General features: G+C 51.9%; 9 protein-coding genes across 9 annotated transcripts; 3 read left to right on the top strand and 6 right to left on the bottom strand.

Annotated features, from left to right (window-relative positions):
- Positions 1 to 357: 357 nt before the first annotated feature.
- Positions 358 to 3,332, top strand: NCU09187 (hypothetical protein; the record flags this gene model as incomplete). The annotated part of the gene is made up of 6 exons (XM_954004.2): positions 358 to 486; positions 565 to 2,135; positions 2,251 to 2,282; positions 2,416 to 2,619; positions 2,773 to 3,008; positions 3,117 to 3,332. The coding sequence occupies 6 exons, from the start codon at positions 358 to 360 to the stop codon at positions 3,330 to 3,332; spliced, it is 2,388 nt and encodes a 795-aa protein (XP_959097.2).
- A 53-nt stretch (positions 3,333 to 3,385) lies between these two features.
- On the bottom strand, positions 3,386 to 5,693 carry NCU09186 (hypothetical protein). Its single transcript, XM_954003.3, has one exon. It carries the CDS (start codon positions 5,327 to 5,329, stop codon positions 3,581 to 3,583), a length of 1,749 nt encoding a protein of 582 aa, XP_959096.1. The 5' UTR covers positions 5,330 to 5,693; the 3' UTR covers positions 3,386 to 3,580.
- A 304-nt stretch (positions 5,694 to 5,997) lies between these two features.
- On the top strand, positions 5,998 to 8,294 carry NCU09185 (hypothetical protein). The gene is made up of 4 exons (XM_954002.3): positions 5,998 to 7,187; positions 7,262 to 7,352; positions 7,415 to 7,975; positions 8,040 to 8,294. Exons 1-4 carry the CDS (start codon positions 6,370 to 6,372, stop codon positions 8,157 to 8,159), a joined length of 1,590 nt encoding a protein of 529 aa, XP_959095.1. The 5' UTR covers positions 5,998 to 6,369; the 3' UTR covers positions 8,160 to 8,294.
- An 83-nt stretch (positions 8,295 to 8,377) lies between these two features.
- NCU09184 (indoleamine 2,3-dioxygenase) lies at positions 8,378 to 10,183 on the bottom strand (the record flags this gene model as incomplete). The annotated part of the gene is made up of 2 exons (XM_011395692.1): positions 8,378 to 9,709; positions 9,800 to 10,183. The coding sequence occupies 2 exons, from the start codon at positions 10,181 to 10,183 to the stop codon at positions 8,378 to 8,380; spliced, it is 1,716 nt and encodes a 571-aa protein (XP_011393994.1).
- Positions 10,184 to 11,981: 1,798 nt separating this feature from the next.
- Positions 11,982 to 13,499, top strand: NCU09183 (kynureninase; the record flags this gene model as incomplete). The annotated part of the gene is made up of 2 exons (XM_954000.1): positions 11,982 to 12,171; positions 12,232 to 13,499. 2 exons carry the CDS (start codon positions 11,982 to 11,984, stop codon positions 13,497 to 13,499), a joined length of 1,458 nt encoding a protein of 485 aa, XP_959093.1.
- Positions 13,500 to 13,542: 43 nt separating this feature from the next.
- Positions 13,543 to 14,410, bottom strand: NCU09182 (stress responsive A/B barrel domain-containing protein). Its single transcript, XM_953999.3, has 3 exons — positions 14,078 to 14,410; positions 13,858 to 13,965; positions 13,543 to 13,777 (listed from the first exon to the last, which is right to left on the bottom strand). Exons 1-3 carry the CDS (start codon positions 14,303 to 14,305, stop codon positions 13,622 to 13,624), a joined length of 492 nt encoding a protein of 163 aa, XP_959092.1. The 5' UTR covers positions 14,306 to 14,410; the 3' UTR covers positions 13,543 to 13,621.
- A 1,086-nt stretch (positions 14,411 to 15,496) lies between these two features.
- NCU09181 (hypothetical protein) lies at positions 15,497 to 16,324 on the bottom strand (the record flags this gene model as incomplete). The annotated part of the gene is made up of 2 exons (XM_953998.1): positions 15,497 to 15,819; positions 15,934 to 16,324. 2 exons carry the CDS (start codon positions 16,322 to 16,324, stop codon positions 15,497 to 15,499), a joined length of 714 nt encoding a protein of 237 aa, XP_959091.1.
- Positions 16,325 to 16,816: 492 nt separating this feature from the next.
- NCU09180 (hypothetical protein) lies at positions 16,817 to 17,508 on the bottom strand (the record flags this gene model as incomplete). The annotated part of the gene is made up of 2 exons (XM_953997.1): positions 16,817 to 17,076; positions 17,157 to 17,508. 2 exons carry the CDS (start codon positions 17,506 to 17,508, stop codon positions 16,817 to 16,819), a joined length of 612 nt encoding a protein of 203 aa, XP_959090.1.
- A 314-nt stretch (positions 17,509 to 17,822) lies between these two features.
- NCU09179 (hypothetical protein) lies at positions 17,823 to 19,076 on the bottom strand (the record flags this gene model as incomplete). Its single annotated transcript, XM_953996.1, has 2 exons — positions 17,823 to 18,628; positions 18,713 to 19,076. 2 exons carry the CDS (start codon positions 19,074 to 19,076, stop codon positions 17,823 to 17,825), a joined length of 1,170 nt encoding a protein of 389 aa, XP_959089.1.
- Between the last annotated feature and the right edge of the window lie 771 nt (positions 19,077 to 19,847).

The following is a 19,847-nucleotide window of genomic DNA, read 5'->3' as shown; positions in this document are numbered from 1 at the left end:
AGAGATTTGCAGTCGATGGTCGATACGTCTCCAGATTGGATATCTCAGGTCGAAGTGCGAGAAGTGACGCAGCAACACCTCAGGTATCTCTACATCTTCTAATCCTCCTTATCATCTTCACAGAATTGCGGTGTAGGGATAGGTAGCTCCTGCCACCTGTTGTCACCCTCCGAAGTTGATGCTTCATTGGATTAATAGTCACTCTTGTCCACCTCTCAAGGTATGCAGATCCCGTCTTTGAACCTTCTTTCTCAGTCATACCAACGTCGTTGAGTTTTGTCTAATGAAACACCCCTAGTTACAGGTACTCTTTGAACCTCCTACCAGACAGTTGCCCCCTTCATATTGTCGTTCGCCATGTCACTGGGCGATTACAGAGCCAAGATTCCACACCACTTCAAATCAAATACCAACAATGCTCCGAGTTCGGGAAGTGGCCGTACTGAGAACAACCAGACAACGGGCCATGGAGCGCAGCCTACAGAGGTACGGCTCATTAAAACTATTCCAGTGAACTACCACCCCTACCTCTACGGATCAGGCAATTGACGCAAAGAGAAACAGCAAGCTCAGGCAACGACGAAAGGCCCATCCAAAGGATTCGTCGACATTGTCGAGTATCACACCGCAGGACTGGGCGGTCGAGTGGTCAATTTGTACCCGACTTCAAGGTTTATACCACGCCAGAGCTTGAAAAAGAAGACAAACTACCAGGTCGAAGACCACGCCGTTATCCTGCGTCGCACATGGGTGGAGAGAAATGGTGTCTCAGTCCCTGTATCCTTTGATCTGGAGATTCACTCCGAGCCACTTTGCGTCGCTTTCCGGAAAATCGCCACACGGACTTACGAGAGCGCGGACCTCAAGGCGTTCCCCATCAAGATCAGCACCCCGTTTATGGAGTTGTTCTTCTACCGTGATGAGATCCGGAAGCTCTCTGAGGATAAGAATATCGATGAAGATCTTCGGCGTGATGCCAAGGCCCTCGATCAGTTTGTACGTGACCCGGAATCTGTCATGGCCAGCATCCTTCAAGACCATGACCGATATTCGCCAAAGAAGCAGGTTGTTAACGACATAATTTGGACAATCTATCGGCCAAACAGCCTGCTTGTCTTCAACAAAGGCTCGATCCAAGAATGCTGGATTTGTCGCAATGTCGCCGAGAAGATCATAGAAAGAATGACCTTCTGGGAGATCACTGGACTACGAATCGACTCTAATGGCAGTTCTCCAGGTCTTTCCAAGCAGCGGCTTTACATTCCACTGACTGGAATGCACCCTATGAAGATCTCGGGACTATCACTGATGCCCGCTGAGAGCTATCCACAATGGGACTCTCTCAAAAGCACATTGCAAGCGAGGTCACAGAAACTTCAGAGGATTCTGGGTTCCAATTTTTCCTCTTTTATGTGTCAGAGCTACAATGGGGCTGCGTGGAAGATGCGTCAAGACAAGTTCGTGGACATAGAAGGGTGCAACCCTACGATGCATGACAAACAGATCGACGAGCGTGTCATGGTGGACTTTAAGGCCTATGGAGATGAGAATACCTTGTCCCCTCTGGAAGATCTGGAACGTAACACCGAAAAGCCCAAAAAAGGAAGAGGTGCAAGAGCCACAGGAAGGGGTTGGATACCCGCCAAGAGGAACCTAACACCCAAAACCAAACGGCGTGGCAACAATGACAGCTCTAGTTCGGATTCAGACTCCGATGCCGACAGAAGGCTGGAATATTCCCGGGATATCATGGCACTGACGGGATTGCGGACTTCGAAGCCACATACTACCGAAACCACACAGAAAGAAACAGACATCGAGCCTGATCTGGAGACATTCGAAGGGATTGCAGAAGCTGTTTGGAGAATCTTCCAGGTTTCAACGGATGAACTTATGCTCACATTCCCGGCTCTGGTTCCTGCATTCGGTCTCAAATGTAAAAAATGGTGGTGGGTTCTCAGCGATCAAGTGCAAAATGTGGTATGGAATATGGCAGCGTTTGGATCCCTTCAGCAGGACAAGGTGACAAAGGAACTGGTGCAAGCATTGGTCAAAGGACACAAAAGCAACAATCACGTCATCTTTGACGATGTGATCGCTGGAAAAGGACAGGGGCTGGTATTCCTTCTTCACGGGTATGTCGCTACATTGCTCTTCCCGTCACCAACCATTCCTGTTCCACAGACTGCACCTCGGCCTCTTTTGGTATCGAGCTGTTCATCACTGTCTCTAACGAATGTCACGATGCAGAAAGCCCGGCCTGGGGAAAACTCTCACTGCTGGTAAGCAACACCCTATCTATCCGAAACCCTGCTTCGGGGACATCTGGGAGCCTTTATCTATGTAGCCATGATCCACGGAGAGACATGCACGACTATGGAGTATTGCGCAGTGCTGACAGTTATGCATCTCCAGAGAGTGTAGCAGACTATCTTGAGCGGCCTTTGTATGCCATTTCAGGGGGTGAATTGGGCACCGAAGTCAGCGCTGTCGAGGAGCAGCTCGAAAGGATTTTCAATTTGGCCAAGCGATGGAATGCTGTCACGCTTCTTGACGAAGCCGATGTCCTCCTATGCAAGAGAAGTTCCGCGGAAATGGATCGCAATGCTATCGTCGCCGGTAAGCACAGCCAAACCCACCTTTCGCACCATGTGCATCCAGAGAAAAATTCTGGAGAGGATTCGTGCTAGCGCTTCGGTATTTTAATCATGCATAGAAACCATTGAGTCTAGGAGTTTTAGTGCTAATTTGTTCCATGCTCACTGTAAATAGTATTTCTCAGGATGCTTGAATACTTCCAGGGCGTGCTATTCCTCACAACCAACAGGAAGCAGGACTTCGATGATGCGTTTAAGTCTCGCATTCACGTCACTATCTCGTATCCCAAGCTGAGTCCGGACGCAAAGAGCCGCATCTGGGAGAGCTTGATCAATACAAACAAGTCTGTCGAGGTTGACGAGTCGTGGACAAAAGACATCTACAATGCGCTGGGCCAACTGAATTTGAACGTAAGTGGACGCCCTTCTCTTGCCATGTCACCCGAGTCCTAACCGAGATCCAAGTGCATCACAATCTACTGGTATTGGAGTACTGACTATCGAAAACACGCGAAACAGGGACGTACGATCAAAAACATTCTGAGGACTGCGGTTGCCTACGCGAACTCTGAGGGGAAGAAGCTGGGCGCTCGACATGTTTTGGCTATTCTGCGGACAGAGCTGCGAAATGGCGATGAAGATTCGAAAGACGATGAAGACGAGCTGAGTGACGAAGTGAGTCCTGTCTTGAGGGAGTTACACACTATTCTGGGAGTTCCTTTTCGATTTGATTGAACGAGGATCAAGGCGGCTTGGGATCTTTGGAGGGTACCGAAGTTACGGATATGACAGCGAACTTCTTTGTGATTCACAATCGTAGGAATCTCTCCACTATATCTACAACTCGTTGTTGAAAACTTGTCACCCACTGCACCTGCGGGAAATGTAGCGGAAGGTACGGACCAGAACCCATGAAAATGCACTGTACTGCACTGGAGACAAGAGGAATAACCTCTGACTCCCTCATCTCAATCCTGACCCCTCTATCTCATACAGCCCGACTCCGAATCAGGCTGGGATTCATCGACCCCGTCCACCCAACCAAAAACCACCCTTTCCACCTCCCACAAAAACTCGTCCACTCCCTTCCTATCATGCCACGCCTCATTAAACGCACAGCTCAAACATAAAACGCCATCAAGCGTGCCCAAAAACACCCCCAACCCATTCGTCAGTTCCTCCCCCGTCACCCACGGCCTCTGCACCTCCAATTTCCCCAGTCCCAAATCATGCACCCTCTTCACAATCCCATCCACAACCCCCATACTCGAAACACTGACGCTCGGCACCTCCTTCGGCTTCGGCACCTCCATCTTTTCTTCCCCCTTCAACACCGCCTCAGGAAGGACGGGTGTCCATTCTGTCCAGGTTGTTGGTGCTAGAGCGTAATGCAGGGGATCATTCCTTACGGAAGTGTAGAAGTGCTTGATTTGGTTCAAGACAGTTTCGAATTCCGCTCTTTTTTCTTGGGGAGTGGTAGGGGAAACAGACAACAGGTCAACTTGTAGCTTTGTTGGGGGGAGGGAGTGGTAAACTGAGACGCAGTGTAAGGGTGTGTTGTAGGGCGGTGAGCAGGCTGAGCGTTCGTTGCGGAGGAGGTAGTTGGTGTATCTTGATTTGCTGACTTCCACTTGTTGTTCTTGCTCTTGTTCGGGAACGGACATGGAGTGAGAGGTCTTGGAGCTGGAGCTGGAGCTGGAGGTCTTGGAGTTGGTGGTGGAGGTCTTGGAGTTGGAGGCGCAGGACATAGAGGGGAGGTCTAAAGAGGTATGAAAGTTGCGTAGTGTGAGAGCAATAGCAGCGTGAAACGCGTGCGTCACCGTTGTATCTGGATAGGACTCATTTAGGAAGGTGATCAGCGCCGAGGTGCGTTCGCGGGAGAGGTAGTGCGCTGTGCGTTGGTGTTTCCCAGGCAAGAGAGGACCTTTGGTGTAGGGGATGCCGATGTCTACAAATGGGAGTCCGTCGGGATTTGCTGATTGCGAAGCTGCGGCTTTGATGGTGGATAATCGGGCTTGGTGCTCGGGAGTTGGGGGAGTCGAGGGGATGTTGGCGGCTACCCGGTAGGGCGGACTGAGGTTGGATGCTTCGGAGCCGTCGAAGACGGGGAGCTCACGGAAGAATTCGCCTTCCGTGAAGGCTTGGGTGGTTTTGGTGACGAGACTGTTGAGGAAGTGGAGAGTGCCGATGCCGTCGATGATGTCGTGGGGAGAGCGCAGGACGAGGTCGCGGCGGATGGTGGATGAATCCTGAGATGCAATTGCTGGACAGACGACAAACAGAGTGGCTGTGGTTGGAGCGGGCGGGCCGGAGTGAGCCCATTCCTCGCCTGTTTGGCTGGTTGATATCATTTGGAAGGTCTTTTCAAGCCATGCTTTTGTCGATGCGTCGTCGGGAATGGTTCGGTAGGACTTCTTCCATTTCCCGTCGAGTGCGTCGTAATGCGCATATGAGGCGATGGTTGGCGTCTCGTAGCGTTGTCTGAGCCAGGCAATGCGGAGGGACTCGTCAAGCCGTCTAGATACGACTTCCGGGTCTTCATCGCTGGGCACATTGATGGTCAGGGAGATGTGGCCCGTGATGGCGAAGTGCATCCGTCCGGATCCTGCGTAGAGCTTGGCTAGGGTTGAGTAGAACACTTCAGCTTCATCGGCATCACGCTGCCATAGTCCGGGACGGATCTGACGCCAGTTGTAGTCATCACGCTTGACACCGGCCTTCAACACCCTCATCTTGAAAGTTTGGGTGTGGAAGTGGGGTTGTGATGTTTCGGTGTTGAAAAGGGGGAAGTAAACAAACAGGTGGGTCCGGCTGCTTGGCGTCCAAGCGGGCTGTAAGGTAGAGGTACGTAGAGGTAGGTACTTGGCAGATTATCGCCCTTTTTGCTGTCAACTTATCGACGCAAATGTGAGCGCGCTGTTGGGAAACTGTTGTACCTGGAGGTATGATGGCCTTGGATGGTCACTGAGGCTTTTGCTCATTGTTTGTGGTGTAGAGTTCTGCTGATGCCTAGAGGTAGAGTGAAGCCCGAGTCAGCGCTGCCCGACGGGCATGAAACCTGAATCACGTGTGCCATTGCGACGTGCCACATCCAACGTTCAGCCAACGGCGTGAAATTGATCTCATCCAGCAAGAGCAAAGAGAGAGAGGAGGATAGTCCGGACAAATCAATTGGTCGCTTCAAAACATAAGGCACGGCATGCATAGCTGTTCCAGTCCGCAAATCCGATCATCAACGGCGATATTAGAATAGCGGGGTTTGCAGCAACAACATATGACTGGAACGCAGTTAGGCAGTCTGATGTGTGGTTACGTAAGCCTCACAACTCCTCGCCATGCAGCTCCCGTCAGAAATCTCATGCGGGGAAAAACCAACCAACACATTCCTTTCCACATCTCAAGATAACGTCCTCGCAACATGGTGTCGGACACATTACGGTTACACGTTAGCACTTTCGCATCACTGCTGACACTTTGTACTACACTACACTACAGTAGGACGTCGCCGAGGTTCGTAACCTTTTCAAGTAAAGTTGAGTGGTACCATGGTGGGGTTTTCCGGCAGTCAAGCCAATCGCATTTTGTACTCCGCTGCTGATCGTCCCAAAATTCGCTACACGACGTCTACAGAATGGAGTCAGCAGAGGTAGTATGGGCCCCCTAGGCTCTGAAGATCATGTCTATATCAGCGGCTTCCCCTTGACGGGTTGAGGTGTCTGTCCTCTCCTCGACATCTACGGTAACTGTGTAACGACAACACACACGGGCAAATATGGCCCTCACCGAGCTACTGGGAGCCCTCCCGCTGGTCTCCAGCGGGATGTCCAAACTCCAAGTGGCCGCCATCTACCTTGCCATCAGCTTCGTCTCCTGGTACATCATCTCATCTTTCACTGATTGGTACCGACTCAAGGCCTTTCCCGGCCCTCCCACCACTGGCTTTTCCAACCTGTGGGCTGCTAGAGCCATCTGGACCGGCAAAGCCCACAAGATCTTTCCCGCGACTCAAGAGAAATATGGCCCCATTACTCGCATTGGGCCCAACGCGCTCATGGTCTGCGACGCCGCTACCGTTGTCCACATCAACGGCGTGCGCGGCGGCTACGCTCGTTCACAAGACTTTTACGACTGCATACGAATGGACCCCTGGGACCACACGGTCCTCTCCGAAAGCGACTCCGCCATGCACAACGAGCGCAAGACCAAGGTCTACGCGGGCTACCACGGCAAGGGCGAGATGGATATGGAAAAGGATGTCGACATGGTTATTGCTGAGGCTGTCGAGCTCGTTCGCAAGAAGTACATGAACTCTGCCGCCACTTCGGGATCCAAGCCCCCCCTGGATTATACCCGGATTGCTCGATACATTGCCGTCGACTCGGTCACGCAGACCGGGTTTGGCAAGGCTTGGGGTGATGTTCGCGAGGAAAAGGATCACTTTGGCTGGTTGGGCTTTGCGGATATGATAGTGGGGTATTTGCATAGCTTGGCCTACGTTCCTGCCATCAGCAAGATCGTGATCTCGACGCCCTTGATGGTCCTTCTCGGTCCCAAGCCGACAGATAAGAGCGGTATAGGTGCTTTTCTCGGGTGAGTCCACATGTTTTTTCAACTGCATCAACGACTACATACCCAGCCAGGTACTGATAGCTCATAATCCCCAGTCTCATCGAGCGTGAAGTAGCCAGACGCTACAAGGACGGTAGCGCAAAAGGCACGCCCCTCAAAGCCGACACCGGCCGCTCAAGCATGCTTGTAAGTCCAGTCTTCAACTTTTCTCCCACCACCCCATATCTCTCTCCATTAACACCTGCCAGGACGAATGGGTCAAAAACGGCATCTCCCAACGGACAGCCGTCCTCGAAGTCTCGGCCCAACTCCCCGCCGGCTCCGACACCACCGCCTCCGCCCTCCAAGGCACCATGCTCTACCTCCTCTCCACTCCATCCGCGTATATCCGCCTCAAGTCCGAGATTTCCACCGCCATCCGCACCGGCCTCATCTCTTCGTCGTCGATCATCACCGACCAAGAAGCCCGCAAACTGCCCTACCTCCAAGCCGTCCTGTACGAAGCCATCCGCATGATGCCTCCCCTCATGAACGGGTTCCCGCGCCAGGTGCCTGCAGGGGGGGATACCATTTGCGGTAGGTTCGTCCCGGGTGGTACGGATATCTTTGTCAATTACGTGGGGATGTTGAGAGACAAGAGTGTGTTTGGCGAGGATGCAAATGTGTTTAGACCAGAGAGGTACCTGGAGGGAGACGAGGAGCGTAGAAATCGCATGTGGAAGACGACGGATTTGGCGTTTTCGCATGGGCGGTGGAGGTGTTTGGGACAGAGGCTGGCGTGGGTGCAGTTGCAGAAGGTTGTTGTTGAGGTGAGTGATACTATCCACGTCAGAGAAATGTTGTTGGTGATGATGAGAAGCTAACGTACGACAGTTCATGAGAAACTTTGAGATGCAGATTGTGGATCCGATGCATCCTTGTCGGTTGAGGTGTTACTGCACGCCCGAGATGGATGATTTGATGGTGAAGGTTACCGAGGCAAAGTGGGATTAGGTGTGGCTGAGACATGAAGTGACGGATGTAAAGGGTTTGACCCCCAAAGTGTACAAAATTGATAATCTCTGCTCATCAAAAAGTGATTTGGGTTCAGCATGGCTTGTTTTCCACGAAGCAATAACGGGCCACTCCTTTTGCGCAATCCTCCACCTCGATTCATGCATGATTGTACTCCGCCATTGCACCCATAGCACTTTCCCTCCCAGCACCCCAACTCACCTTCCAACTTCCCCCGCCTTCAACGTCTCATCCCTCGTCTGCTTCAAAAACGGCAACAACGCTGTCCCTCCGGTGCCCGTCAGTTCCGGTCCTTCGTTCTTCTTGTCATCATTCCCCTGCGACAACCCCGAACTAGCAGTCGCCAAATTCACCACCTGCCCATCTTTGCCTCCACCCACTTTTCCATCCCCCAGAGATGCCCCCGGCCTCTTACTCCCCTCCGGCACCGCCTGCCTCGAAGGAATGACGATATACCTCGCGACAATCTGCAAATGCTTATTCCTGAACCCGGCCAACGCCCTCGTCGCATCGGTGAACGCACCCTGCAATTCTTTTTCCTTATCGTCCAACTCCCTCCCCTCGTGCTCTGCGGCTTCCACCATCTCCATGACTGCTTTTCTGATTCCTCCTTTTCCCAATCCCATCTTTGATACCAGGGTGAGGAATTGTCGGTGTTTAAGTGGCATGTACTCCCTTACTTCCTCATGGAAGGGTTTTTCTTTCTCCTTCATGGTGTCTGATTGGGAAGGGTGCGAAGCCTGTCCATGAGGAGAAGAGTGTCCAGCACTAACATGTTCCACCCCCAACACCAGATCCCAAAACTGGATAAGCGACGATTGTCCGTTCGACCCGCCTCTGTATGCCATCCATTTTCCTTTTCTCTTTTGTCCTTGCACCTCTTCTCCCTCTACCCCTTCTTCCCCTTTCTCCCCTGTCTTTCTCTCAGAACCAGCAGGACTCAAAGGCCCCAAATCATAAAACACCCCCCTCCCCAGCCCCATAGAGGTACTATTCATCCCCTTACTCCCCGCCAAATAAGGTCTAATCCGATGATAAAACACCATACTCTCACACCCCTCATACATCCGCTCCAACAGCTCCCCCACAGCTTGCACGCAGCGTACCAACTCCCGCAACGCCTTGGTTGTCGACTCCTTCCATGCTTCGGCGCGTAGACCGATGGCTTGTAGCGCGCGTAGCATGATGGGGATGATGTATGCCCCTTGGGCTTCCATTGCTACGGAGACGAGGTAGAAGCAGGACTCCGAAGGTGTGCCGGTGAAGGTGTGCAGGGTTTGTAAGCGGGATAGGTCTGTTGGGTCGAATACCTTGGGTGTTTTGGCGGCGGCGGTTTTGCAGGTGGTGAGAGATGGAGAAGGGGAAGAAGAGGAAGCGGGTGTCGCTGGAGGAGAAGGAGGAAGTGAAGAAGATGGGGGAGGTACACATCGAAAGTTCCATAGGTTGAGCGATGCATACGTCGCTATGGGAGGCAAGTCGAGGTGTTTGGACACAGAAAGGAGTGGGACAGAAATTGGCGCGGGAAGGATCTGTTTTTTTTTGTCGTTATCAGTACATTCTCATCGTCTTCATCTTCATCTTCATCTTCGGCTCTATGCCACCATGCACAAAGAACTCACCTCAGACGGTCTCCTCCCACCCCAAATATACCCATGCGCAAAGAAACACAGCACCACATACGCCCTCCTCCACTCTTCCTCCCTCATCAATCGATCCGTTTGCAAAACCGGCAAGCGATCAACCTCTGCTCGAAACGTTCCAGCATCGAGCGACTCCGATAACCGTCTGATGAGGTCTTCCCATGGCGTGTAGTACTCGCCAGGCAGTACCTCGAGCGGTGGTCCCTCTGGAAGGAACCCGTTGGTCGTAACGTCGTACTTGGTTAATAGCGACTGGATGTGATCGGGGAAAGAGGAGTCAGCAGACTCGTTGGACTCGGTGGAGGAGGCCTGCTTGGAGGTAGTAGCGGTTGTAGATGTAGGGAGGTGTTCAAAGGGCGACATTGTTGTTGTTGTCGTCGTGAACTGAATGTCTGATGATGGGTTCGAGTCAACGAAAAGAGATGCGAGCGTGCGAAAGTCCAAGTCTGGTCTGGTCTGGAGAACTTGCTGCTAGAGGCCAAGTCGAGTCGAGTCCAGTTCCAGAAACTATGGTACCTAGTCGCGGTAGAAGTAGGAAGCAGGAAGTAGGTAGGTACCTACGTCTAGGCAGCAAGGAAACAAAGAAGAAAAAGAAGAAGAAGAAACGTTGGAAGGTGAGACAGTCGGGGATATCTATACCTATCTAGGTAGAGGTAGGTAGGTAGATCCAACGGCGGCCGATCACGGTCTGGGTCCAAGGATTACTATTTATTATGATCTGAATACAAAGTCAAATTACGCTCACCTTTTTTTTTTTTCCTTCTTCGCTAGGTATCATCCATCCACCTGCCGTTAATGACCTGGGTCCATCGATGCACAGCGTTCTTCGGAGTTCGGACGGACGATTTTGATGCATGTCGATTCGGTTCAGTTCATGGTACCCAGGCATGCTCCATAGGTACCTAGCAAACCGCCGTTTCATCGTGGTCATCAAGGTAGGTAGGTAGGTAGGTAGACAGCCAACTGAACTTCCGAGACGTTCGAAGTACGAACCTTCCGTTATCCGTCTTTCCGTCTTTCCGTTCCGCACTCCACATGTTGCATGTAGCTAGTTGCATGTCGAGTCGATTGTTGATTAATAGCGGAGTAAACGGCTTTTGTATTTGTATCCCGGAAACTACGGATGGAAGACGGATGAAAAGATCAATGACGATGCCACAAACACATAGGTAAATGGAGATCACTTGGCTTCCTTGGCTACCTTAGCCTCCTTGACCTCCTTGGCCTCCTTGGCCTCCTTGGCTCACTTCCCTTGTTGCGTCCGTCCCGTGTGCTTTCAGCCTTCACCGAACTTTCCACCTTCCACCTTCCATGGCAGGGGGTGGAACTCTCCCTCTCCTTGTGACTTTTGTCTTCTACCTACGACTAGGGAACGGATGAACGGTCAAAGTAGTTCTCGGCACCGCTACGCTGAAACACAAACCGTTGGACTAATACCATACCTTACTGTACTCCAAGCACTTTGTTCACCATCCGTCGTTTCGTTTGTCATTTGTTCGTTCGGTTTACAGGTTTACAGGTTTATAATTACCTAATACTTGTGATCGGGTATTGGCGGTAAAGGCGGAATAGGATTATGATTCGCGAATTGGGCGGCTTTTGTCGGTCATTCGATCTGTCGGTCATACTCATCTGTGTCTTGTCTTGTGAGCGGTAGACCGACACACAGAGGCGGACATACGGAGGCGGAAGCTCGGAGTACGGAAAGCGGAAAGCGGAATACAGAATACGGAAGACGGAAGATAAAATACCCCACATTTCACAATCCCGACTCCCGACCTTCCGCTTCCGCTTCCGCATCCGGTCTCGCAAGTCGCAAAGAATCTTTTCCAAGCCAAAGCAAAAAGAAAAATCGGAGCATACCGACGATGGTGGAGAAAACGAAAGGTCATGTTTCAACTACAAAACCACCAGACCGGATCGTCAGGAACATTGTGTCATTCTTGCACCATTTATTGTAGTCTCACTGTTGGTCGCTTCATAAGTTCATCTGCACTGCAGCTTACTTGACGCAACCTTTCTTTTTCCACCAACCAACCCGGACCCAACCCAACTGGACGGGACCCGCTCATTCGAGATCCACCCAAAGTAAACAAACCCCCTTTTTTTTTTCCTCTTAACAGCAGATCCACATTGCCTCCAACTCCAACGGACATACACAATGAGCGACTTCACATCAAAAGTAAAAGTCCTCCGGGACGGCCAAAAGCCCGAATTTCCTTCCAACGCCAACACACTCGAATACGCTCAGAGTCTCGACGCCCAAGATGAGCTCAGACATTTCCGAAATGAATTCATCATTCCCACTCGCGCTTCGCTGAAGAAGAAGGCTCTTGACGGGATCATTCCCGGTTAGTACCCATCCCTCCTCCACGACGTGTCCGTTACATCTACTAATTGTACCTATCCAGGCACCCAAGCAAACGGCACCACTACTTCTACCGACGCTGACACCCCCTGCATTTACTTCGTCGGCAACTCCCTCGGCGCCCAACCCAAGGCCGTCCGGCACTACCTCGAAGCGCAACTCGAGACCTGGGCCTCCATCGGCGTCAACGGCCACTTCTCCTCACTTTCCAACTCGCCCCTCACCCCCTGGCAAGACATGGCCGCCGACTGCGCCGCCAAATCCGCCGCCATCGTCGGCGCCGCGGACCCTTCCGAAGTGGTCATCATGAACACCCTGACCGTCAACCTGCACTTCATGATGGCCTCCTTCTACCGCCCAACCGACAAGCGACACAAGATCATCCTGGAATGGCGTCCCTTCCCCAGCGACTGGTACGCCTTCCAGTCGCAGATCGAGTGGCACGGCTTAGACCCCGAGAAAAGCATAGTGGAGATGCAGCCTGACGAAAACCTGTACTTGTCGACGGAAAAGATCCTGGCCACCATCGATGAACATGCAGAGGACGCTGCACTACTGCTCCTGCCGGGTATTCAGTACTACACCGGCCAGCTATTCGACATCCCGCGCATCACCAAGTACGCTCAGGAGCGTGGCATCGTGGTCGGCTGGGACTTGGCTCACTGCGCGGGTAACGTCGAGCTTCAGCTGCATGACTGGAACGTCGATTTTGCCGTGTGGTGCACGTACAAGTACCTCAACGGTGGTCCTGGGTCCATGGCTGGCGCTTTTGTGCACGAGCGCCACGGCAAGGTGGACATGAGCTTGGGCAAGCCGGTATTCAAGCCAAGGCTGAGCGGATGGTATGGTGCCGATAAGAGCGTGCGGTTCAATATGGACAAGGAGTTCCAGCCCACGCCTGGTGCGCAGGGCTTCCAGGTGAGCAACCCGAGTGCCATCGACTTGACGAGCTTGGCGGCTGCCTTGTCGGTGTTCAACAAGACGAGCATGAAGGATTTGAGGAGTAAGGCGCTGGTGTTGACGGCGTATACGGAGCATTTGTTGGATGAGATCGTCAGGAGACAGCCAGAGGGCGAGGAGCCGGCCTTCAAGATCATTACGCCCAGGGATCCTTTGCAGAGAGGGACGCAATTGAGCTTGTTGTTGAGGGATGGCTTGATGGATAAGGTGGCGGCGGCGCTGGAGGAAAACGGTGTGGTGTGCGACAAGAGGAAACCAAACGTGATTCGCGTGGCGCCGGTGCCAATGTACTGCCGGTTCGAGGATGTGTGGAAGTTTATGGAGATCTTTGAGGCGGCTATCAGGGGTTAGCACGGGTCGTAGCACGTGGGAGCATACCATACAATCGCCAAGTCAATGCGGCTACTTGTAGTACGTATTTGGATATAATGGTGATCAGATATTTTCCAAGATATGTATTTGACGTTCCGCGCTCAGAAAGCACCATTGGTAAAGTCCACCACCGTAACCTTTTCCACAAAAGGCTCGATATCCTTCTTGAACGATTGATGGACGGGATCCAAGTTGACGTAGTAGTCTCTTTCGGCGGCGGACTCAAACTCGACAACGAACGCATGGGTAAGGCCGCCCTGGATCACCGTCTGGGTCAGCTTCTTGCCAAGAGGTTGAGTGGAGTTGGGGTTCTCCCGCTTGTTTGTTGACTACTCACCTGCAATCCTTCTGGAGAGTTATCCCTGCCGCCAGATATCTTGCGAATGTACGGCTGCTGTGTCATGGTGACGCATTGTTCTTTGAGCCCGAGGAACCGGTTGGATATCTGTGATAGGTAGTCGGGCGCTGTCAGCATTGCGCAGAATTTCCCAAGTCTACACAGTGTGTGTGTGGTGTGCGTGATGGTGGTCGAGAATCGCTTCGGTTCCAACACGTACCGTCTTGATCCGATCGGCGCCCGCATCGGGCTTGAACTTGAACAACACGATATGGGTAATTGTGGAAGACATGAACCACCCGCCTGCTCGATTGTCTGTGGGATAAAAGTTGCCGATGGCTGACGATGATGCGAGTCCCAAGTTGAGGGGATCGAAGAAGAGGATCAGGCCGACTGCTGCTAGGATGGCAACAAACAGTCGCAAAACGTGCGGTTGAGTGCCGCGCATATTGTCTGGGCGATGGCAGTTATACTTTTTGCAAATGATGATATCGATTTGTCAGTCGCGCGGGGTTACTGTAGCTAGTCAGGCTGCCCGATTGACGTGATATAGAAACCTGAAAAAAGAAAAGCCAAGAAAAATGGGATGTTCAGTCGTGGGACGGGGGCGGAGGACGGGACGCTCATTTTCTCTTGGCGGTGGGAATCATGGCGCACTTGTACCTGTCGGGGTAGCACTGCCTCGGGTCCACAGGTCTGTTGCGGCTTCTTACCTTAGTAGGCCCCGCCCTGGCAAGCGCTATAGTTTAGTGTAACATGGCAAGCATGGATGCGCCTGGTGCGGGCCACCGGCAACCGCTGAATGCACGTGTTTCACGCTGTGTACCTGCCTGAGTGCCTCTGGGTTTTCGTATCTCCTCCATTCTCAATTCCTCTTTCTTCATTACTTATCGTATTCAGATATTTGTACATTAACCTCTAGGGAATACATACCTACCTCGTATCATTCACGTGCTTCAATCCTCTTTCCGTTAGCGGGCTGCCTCAGAATGCTAATAGTGCACACTCCAGGGGGCACGTGTCGTATTCGCTTACCGACGACACTCGAGCCATCCCCAGCCCGATGCACATCTTGTCAGAATCTAGATTGGCCGATCGAGTCACTTACCGGAAACACAAGGAAACCCTTGCTCGTTTCAATTCAGGCAACCACTCAGCGAGCGAGGCTGAAGGGGGACTTTGACAGAAGGGAAGAATTGAATACGCGCAAAAACGAAAGCAAAGATAAATATGTAGAAAAGGAAAAAGAGAGAAGGACCTAATCGACTGAGCCGGCACTGCGGGTACCTAGCAGCTCCATCGCGCGCTACAGGCTACCGAGCTAGCGTCGTTTCTCCCTGCAAGCAACACACCACTGCTGTCAGTCATCTTGGCATCACAGGGGCTTGAGTGGAGTCATGCACGGGCCATATCAATTGACCACCGAATCTCCGGGCCATTACCGGCTGCTTTGACTTGCAACAGAGGAACCCAAATGGAGTGCAAATTGATTGATTGACTGATGCTTTGAACCAAAGAACTGCAAGTTTGAGTGGAGTCAGACTTTCCAGTTACAACCCAAGGCCCAATCTCCTTTTGGACGGACATCCATCATCTTTCTCTGTGAGGCCCCAACTACGTCTTGTTTTCAAGTGTCCCATCAATCATCCTCGTCATCCTCATCATCCTGGCCACTATCACTCTCATCACTTTCATCGCTACTGCCACTGTCGTCGTCAGCCTCATCACTATCTTCACTATCTTCACTGTCTCCACTGTAGTCGGTATCGCCCTCATATGCCTTGTGTGGACACCGTTTGCAACCCCGTCGACCACCAGGCAGACCACAACAACTCCAGGTGAACCCGTCTGGGTTCTCTTCGCGATGATGTGGAGCATTTAGCTCTTTCGACGTATACTCAGAGGTATCTATGCCCTCCTCGATCCACCAGGAGTAGGACGCACGGTTGAGTTGCATGATGCCTGCATTCAACAAAGGTAGGTAGGTAGTCAGCAAGAGTATCTCAGCCTCTGGAAACCACCAAAGACAATAGGAGGAAGGAAATGCATAGGTTGGCCTATCCTAGAGGTACTCACCTGGATGGCGAAAGCAACCCTTCGACTGGTCTTCGGGTCCAAACTCCTCTTCACAACGGGTGCACTCATCCGGCCCTTCCGATATGTATGTCGCGGTCTTTCTTCGTTTCTTGCGCCTTCTCTTCTTTCCCGGGGACTCCTCGCTTTTTCTCTTGGTAGGCAGTGAGACTTCGTGAGACTTTGCATACTCGTAGCGCTCGGCGACAAGCTCGTGGATGCGCGACTGCAGGGTCTCAGGGTCACTGATGTCCGACACGAATAAGTCAAAGAGAACCCTGCGAAGAACCACCTTGGAGCGAGAATGGATTGCATCCATGGTCTTTTGGAACCGCCCATGGTTTGTAACGGACGGGAAACCTTCAAGAACCAGTTTGGTAGTTTCGTCGACCATTTTGAGCTTTGGAACTTGAGGAGTGACAGGATGTGGTGGATTCCGGTTCAATGAAGTCAGAAGGGTGGAGACTGAACAACTGGCGCTGGAGTTGACTGTCGTTGTTGGGAACAAGGTTCTTGGTGTTCTCTGGAGAGAAAAGAAGAAGAAGAAGAAAAAAAAAAGGGAGCGAACTGGTGTAACTTAAACTGTCATGTAAGAAGCGAGAGAAAGTGGTTGCCAGCGGAAGGTGCAAGCAGTGAAATCGGGAGAAAAAGAAAGGGGCCACGACCTATCTAAATCCAACCTGTCCCCTTGACAAACGTACCTTCCGTCTGAATCGTAGCAGCTGAATGGAAACGAATCATCTCCGAGCTACTTCCCGTTGTCATAGCCGACTTCCCTCGCCACAACATCCGAGCTTCACCTTCCGTGATATACCTTCCTTCATAGCTCCCTTTTCCGCGTGACTCTCCTGTATGGCCCCCCGACGCGCCGAATGTTTTATCCAGCTCAGTCGTTCCCGCTCTCGTCACTATAGCTATCACTGTCGTCCCAATCCTCCATACCCTCCACGTACTCCACATGAACATTTTGAACACACCCCCTCGAAGCACCCGCCCCTCCACAACAGTCCCAAGTGCTTGCCCAAACCGGCACCAAACGATTCTCCTCCGTGTCCAAGCCTTCCTCTACCTTGAATTCGTACGCCTCGGGACTAACTTCCTTTTCGTACGCCACGCTGTCAAAGCCGGGGATGGCGATCCTTTTGCCTGTTCCAGTCAACGACCGACGCACGAGTCAGCACTTTCTCAGAGTAGGTAGCCAGTAAACGGGGGGAAACCAGACATACCAGGATGATGGAAGCACAGATCGTCCTCGTCGTCCGGATCAAAGTAATCGCCGCAAACAGGACAATAGATTGTGTTATCAATTGGTTCCTCTCTCGCAAGTGGAACTTCTGTCGCTGGCTCAGTTCTCAGCTCGCTGGCAGGTGTCGCGATTCCGGCGTTCAAGTTGTGAAGGGTCAGAGTGTAGTCGTGGACTAGATCCTCGATGCGCGTCTTCAGATTATCGTCGCCCTCGGCGTAGAGAGAGAATAGCACGATTTGGAGGCTCATGCAGGGAGCGTTGTGGATCGCATCAAGCATTTTCCTGTTGCGCTCGTCCACTAGTGGAAGCGGCATGCTTTGTTCGTTGGCCATTTTGGGCGCTTGATTGCTGCGGCTGGTGGTGGGGTGTGGAAGGGGATTGATGAGGTACGACAGACGGAGAATTGTATGGCGTTTGTGCAAAGAAGTCAGGGTACGGATTGAGAGACAAAATCCATTTCGTTGGATGTCCGTGGACCGTGCCCTACTCTGTTCTGGAACCCTTCACTCGGTTTGTCATTCACTACTGGTCTTCTCTTCTGGCATCATTGGCTGCCTTTGTTTCCGCTGTGTTTCCTCCGATACAAGCTGTGTTTCCTTCGATACAAGCTGCGTTTCCCTTCCTTAATTAGTACACCGTCCTGTCCTCAATCAGTTCTTTTTCCCTTCCTCCGCTCTGTTCCCGGGCTTTCTTCTCGCTGTCGCTTGAGATCACTTGAGCCCAGGCCACTGGTATACGATACCATCGTGTGTACCTCCACCGGGGCCGTCAAGGTCTGGTGATTCAGAAGAGGTCCACAATGGGATTCATAGGCCTCTCGAGTAGGGAAGGCCTCCCGAAAAGCGATCTCTTGAGCCCTCAACAAGGCGCGCCTTTTTTTCCTAGGCAGTTCCGTAATGTCAGGAAAGTTCCGGCCAGCTTTGTCACACTCATCGACCCAGCTGGGTCCCTCCTCTTCATCATCGCCTTCCCCATTGGTAATGACGACCTCTGGGATCTGGGTGGTTTTCGAGGTGGCTGGTTCCTGCGTAGCTGGAGTACCTCTAGACTTGTCCGACTGTTCCGTGGCTGGAGTGGAGTCCGACTCCTCTATATCTGATTCTGAAGCAGAGTCCGACTCCTCCGCATCGAAATCCGACTCTGCTGCCATCGAGGCTTGCTTTCGAAGATCAATGCAATGAGCCTCCCATGACAACATGTCCTCTTTGTTTGGTACACCCATAGCCTTTTGATAAGCCTCGTAGCTTTTCCAGCCATCGAGGTCTTTCTCTCGCACTCCATCGGCAGCTCTATGCGGACCTAGCCTGCACCCGAGCTTGTCGTGCGTTCCCCACTGATGACAGCAGGGGAACCAGTATCCTGGCTTGTGTACTGTCCTGCCAACTGATCCGTCTTCTCTAATCCCAGGGGGCTTGTTCTGCCAATAAGGCGCTTCGGGATCGAATTGTATCGCTAGGCAGGCAGCTTCAGGTCAGCTGTTACGTTCTCAATTGTGCAAGAGACAGGTAGGTAGGTAGGTAGGTTTGGTGTTCATACAGGTATGATATCGGCACGATGCAGATGTGTCACCCTCTTCAAAAGCCTCATCACACTGGAGACAGATCTCCAGCTTTCTTTTCTTTGGGTTTTGATCTTCGGGTGTGTGAGTGTCGGCTTTCCGCTTCCTACTGCTCTCGTCCTCGTGAGTCCGCATCTCGGATTCGTCAAGTGGAAGTTTCGGGAGGAGGGTTTCAATCATGAATCTCGTATCATAATCTCCCGTAAGATAACGGAGGATGGCTCGAATGGTGTCATCTGGAGCTGTGTTGATTTGCTCAATGATGTTTCGGCTCTGGGCGGCTGGTCGGCATGGGTTGATCATTGGGGGCCCCCAGCACATTGATTCGTTGTTCCACGCCATGGTTGAGGCTATAGTATTGAACCGGTTGGACTAGGGGTATGTGGTTTCGGTTCTTATATCAATGATGTGATGTAGGGGATGAGAGCTAGGGAGATGGGTTGTCTGGCAGAAGTCGGGATGTTTACGGTTGTTGTCCTGAACCGGTTGGATTGTGAGTCTGGTAGAATAATGATCTTGAGAGATAACTCGACTTCGAAACATGGGGGGTGGAGGACTTTTATATTATGCCAAAAGTCTGACAGGCAGGGTTTCTGGTCTTGCCAGGTGTATGCTGTAGAGGCCAAGGACGGAATGCCTGGACAGATCGAAATGTGTGTACACTGTTGTTGTTGCAAATAATAAACATTGAAACCTGCAGTACATGACTTACCGGCCTTCTGATTTTTTTTTGAAATAAAATCAGGCATTACAGTCTGCATTGTGGTTTTGATCAAAGGGCGCGCAAGGCACTGCATAGACAGTTGAGCAAGGCAAAGAAGGCAAAAATTTGGCGCATTTGGTTCCTGGGGCATCTTGCATACAATTTCTGGCGGGCATGAATGTTGCAGTATGCTTACAGACTATGCCTGATTTTCAGAAAAGTTGAAAATCGATGGCCCGACTTTTTGCGGTATTGACTCATGGCTCCACTGAGCTGTTCACCCTTTGATTACCTCTAGATCCAGGAGAGCCGCCCAGGAGGAGCACGGTTGGCGATTTCGTCGTCTCGTCTGCGGGACACAAAACAAGCATTGCAGAAAATCAGTCGCTGCCGTGTGATGCCCGTCGTCA

Source organism: Neurospora crassa, linkage group III (genome assembly GCF_000182925.2).
Source record: "Neurospora crassa OR74A linkage group III, whole genome shotgun sequence".
Taxonomy (NCBI): Eukaryota; Fungi; Ascomycota; class Sordariomycetes; order Sordariales; family Sordariaceae; genus Neurospora; species Neurospora crassa.
Note: the sequence above shows the minus strand (reverse complement) of the source record. Positions and strands in the feature narration are given on the sequence as shown.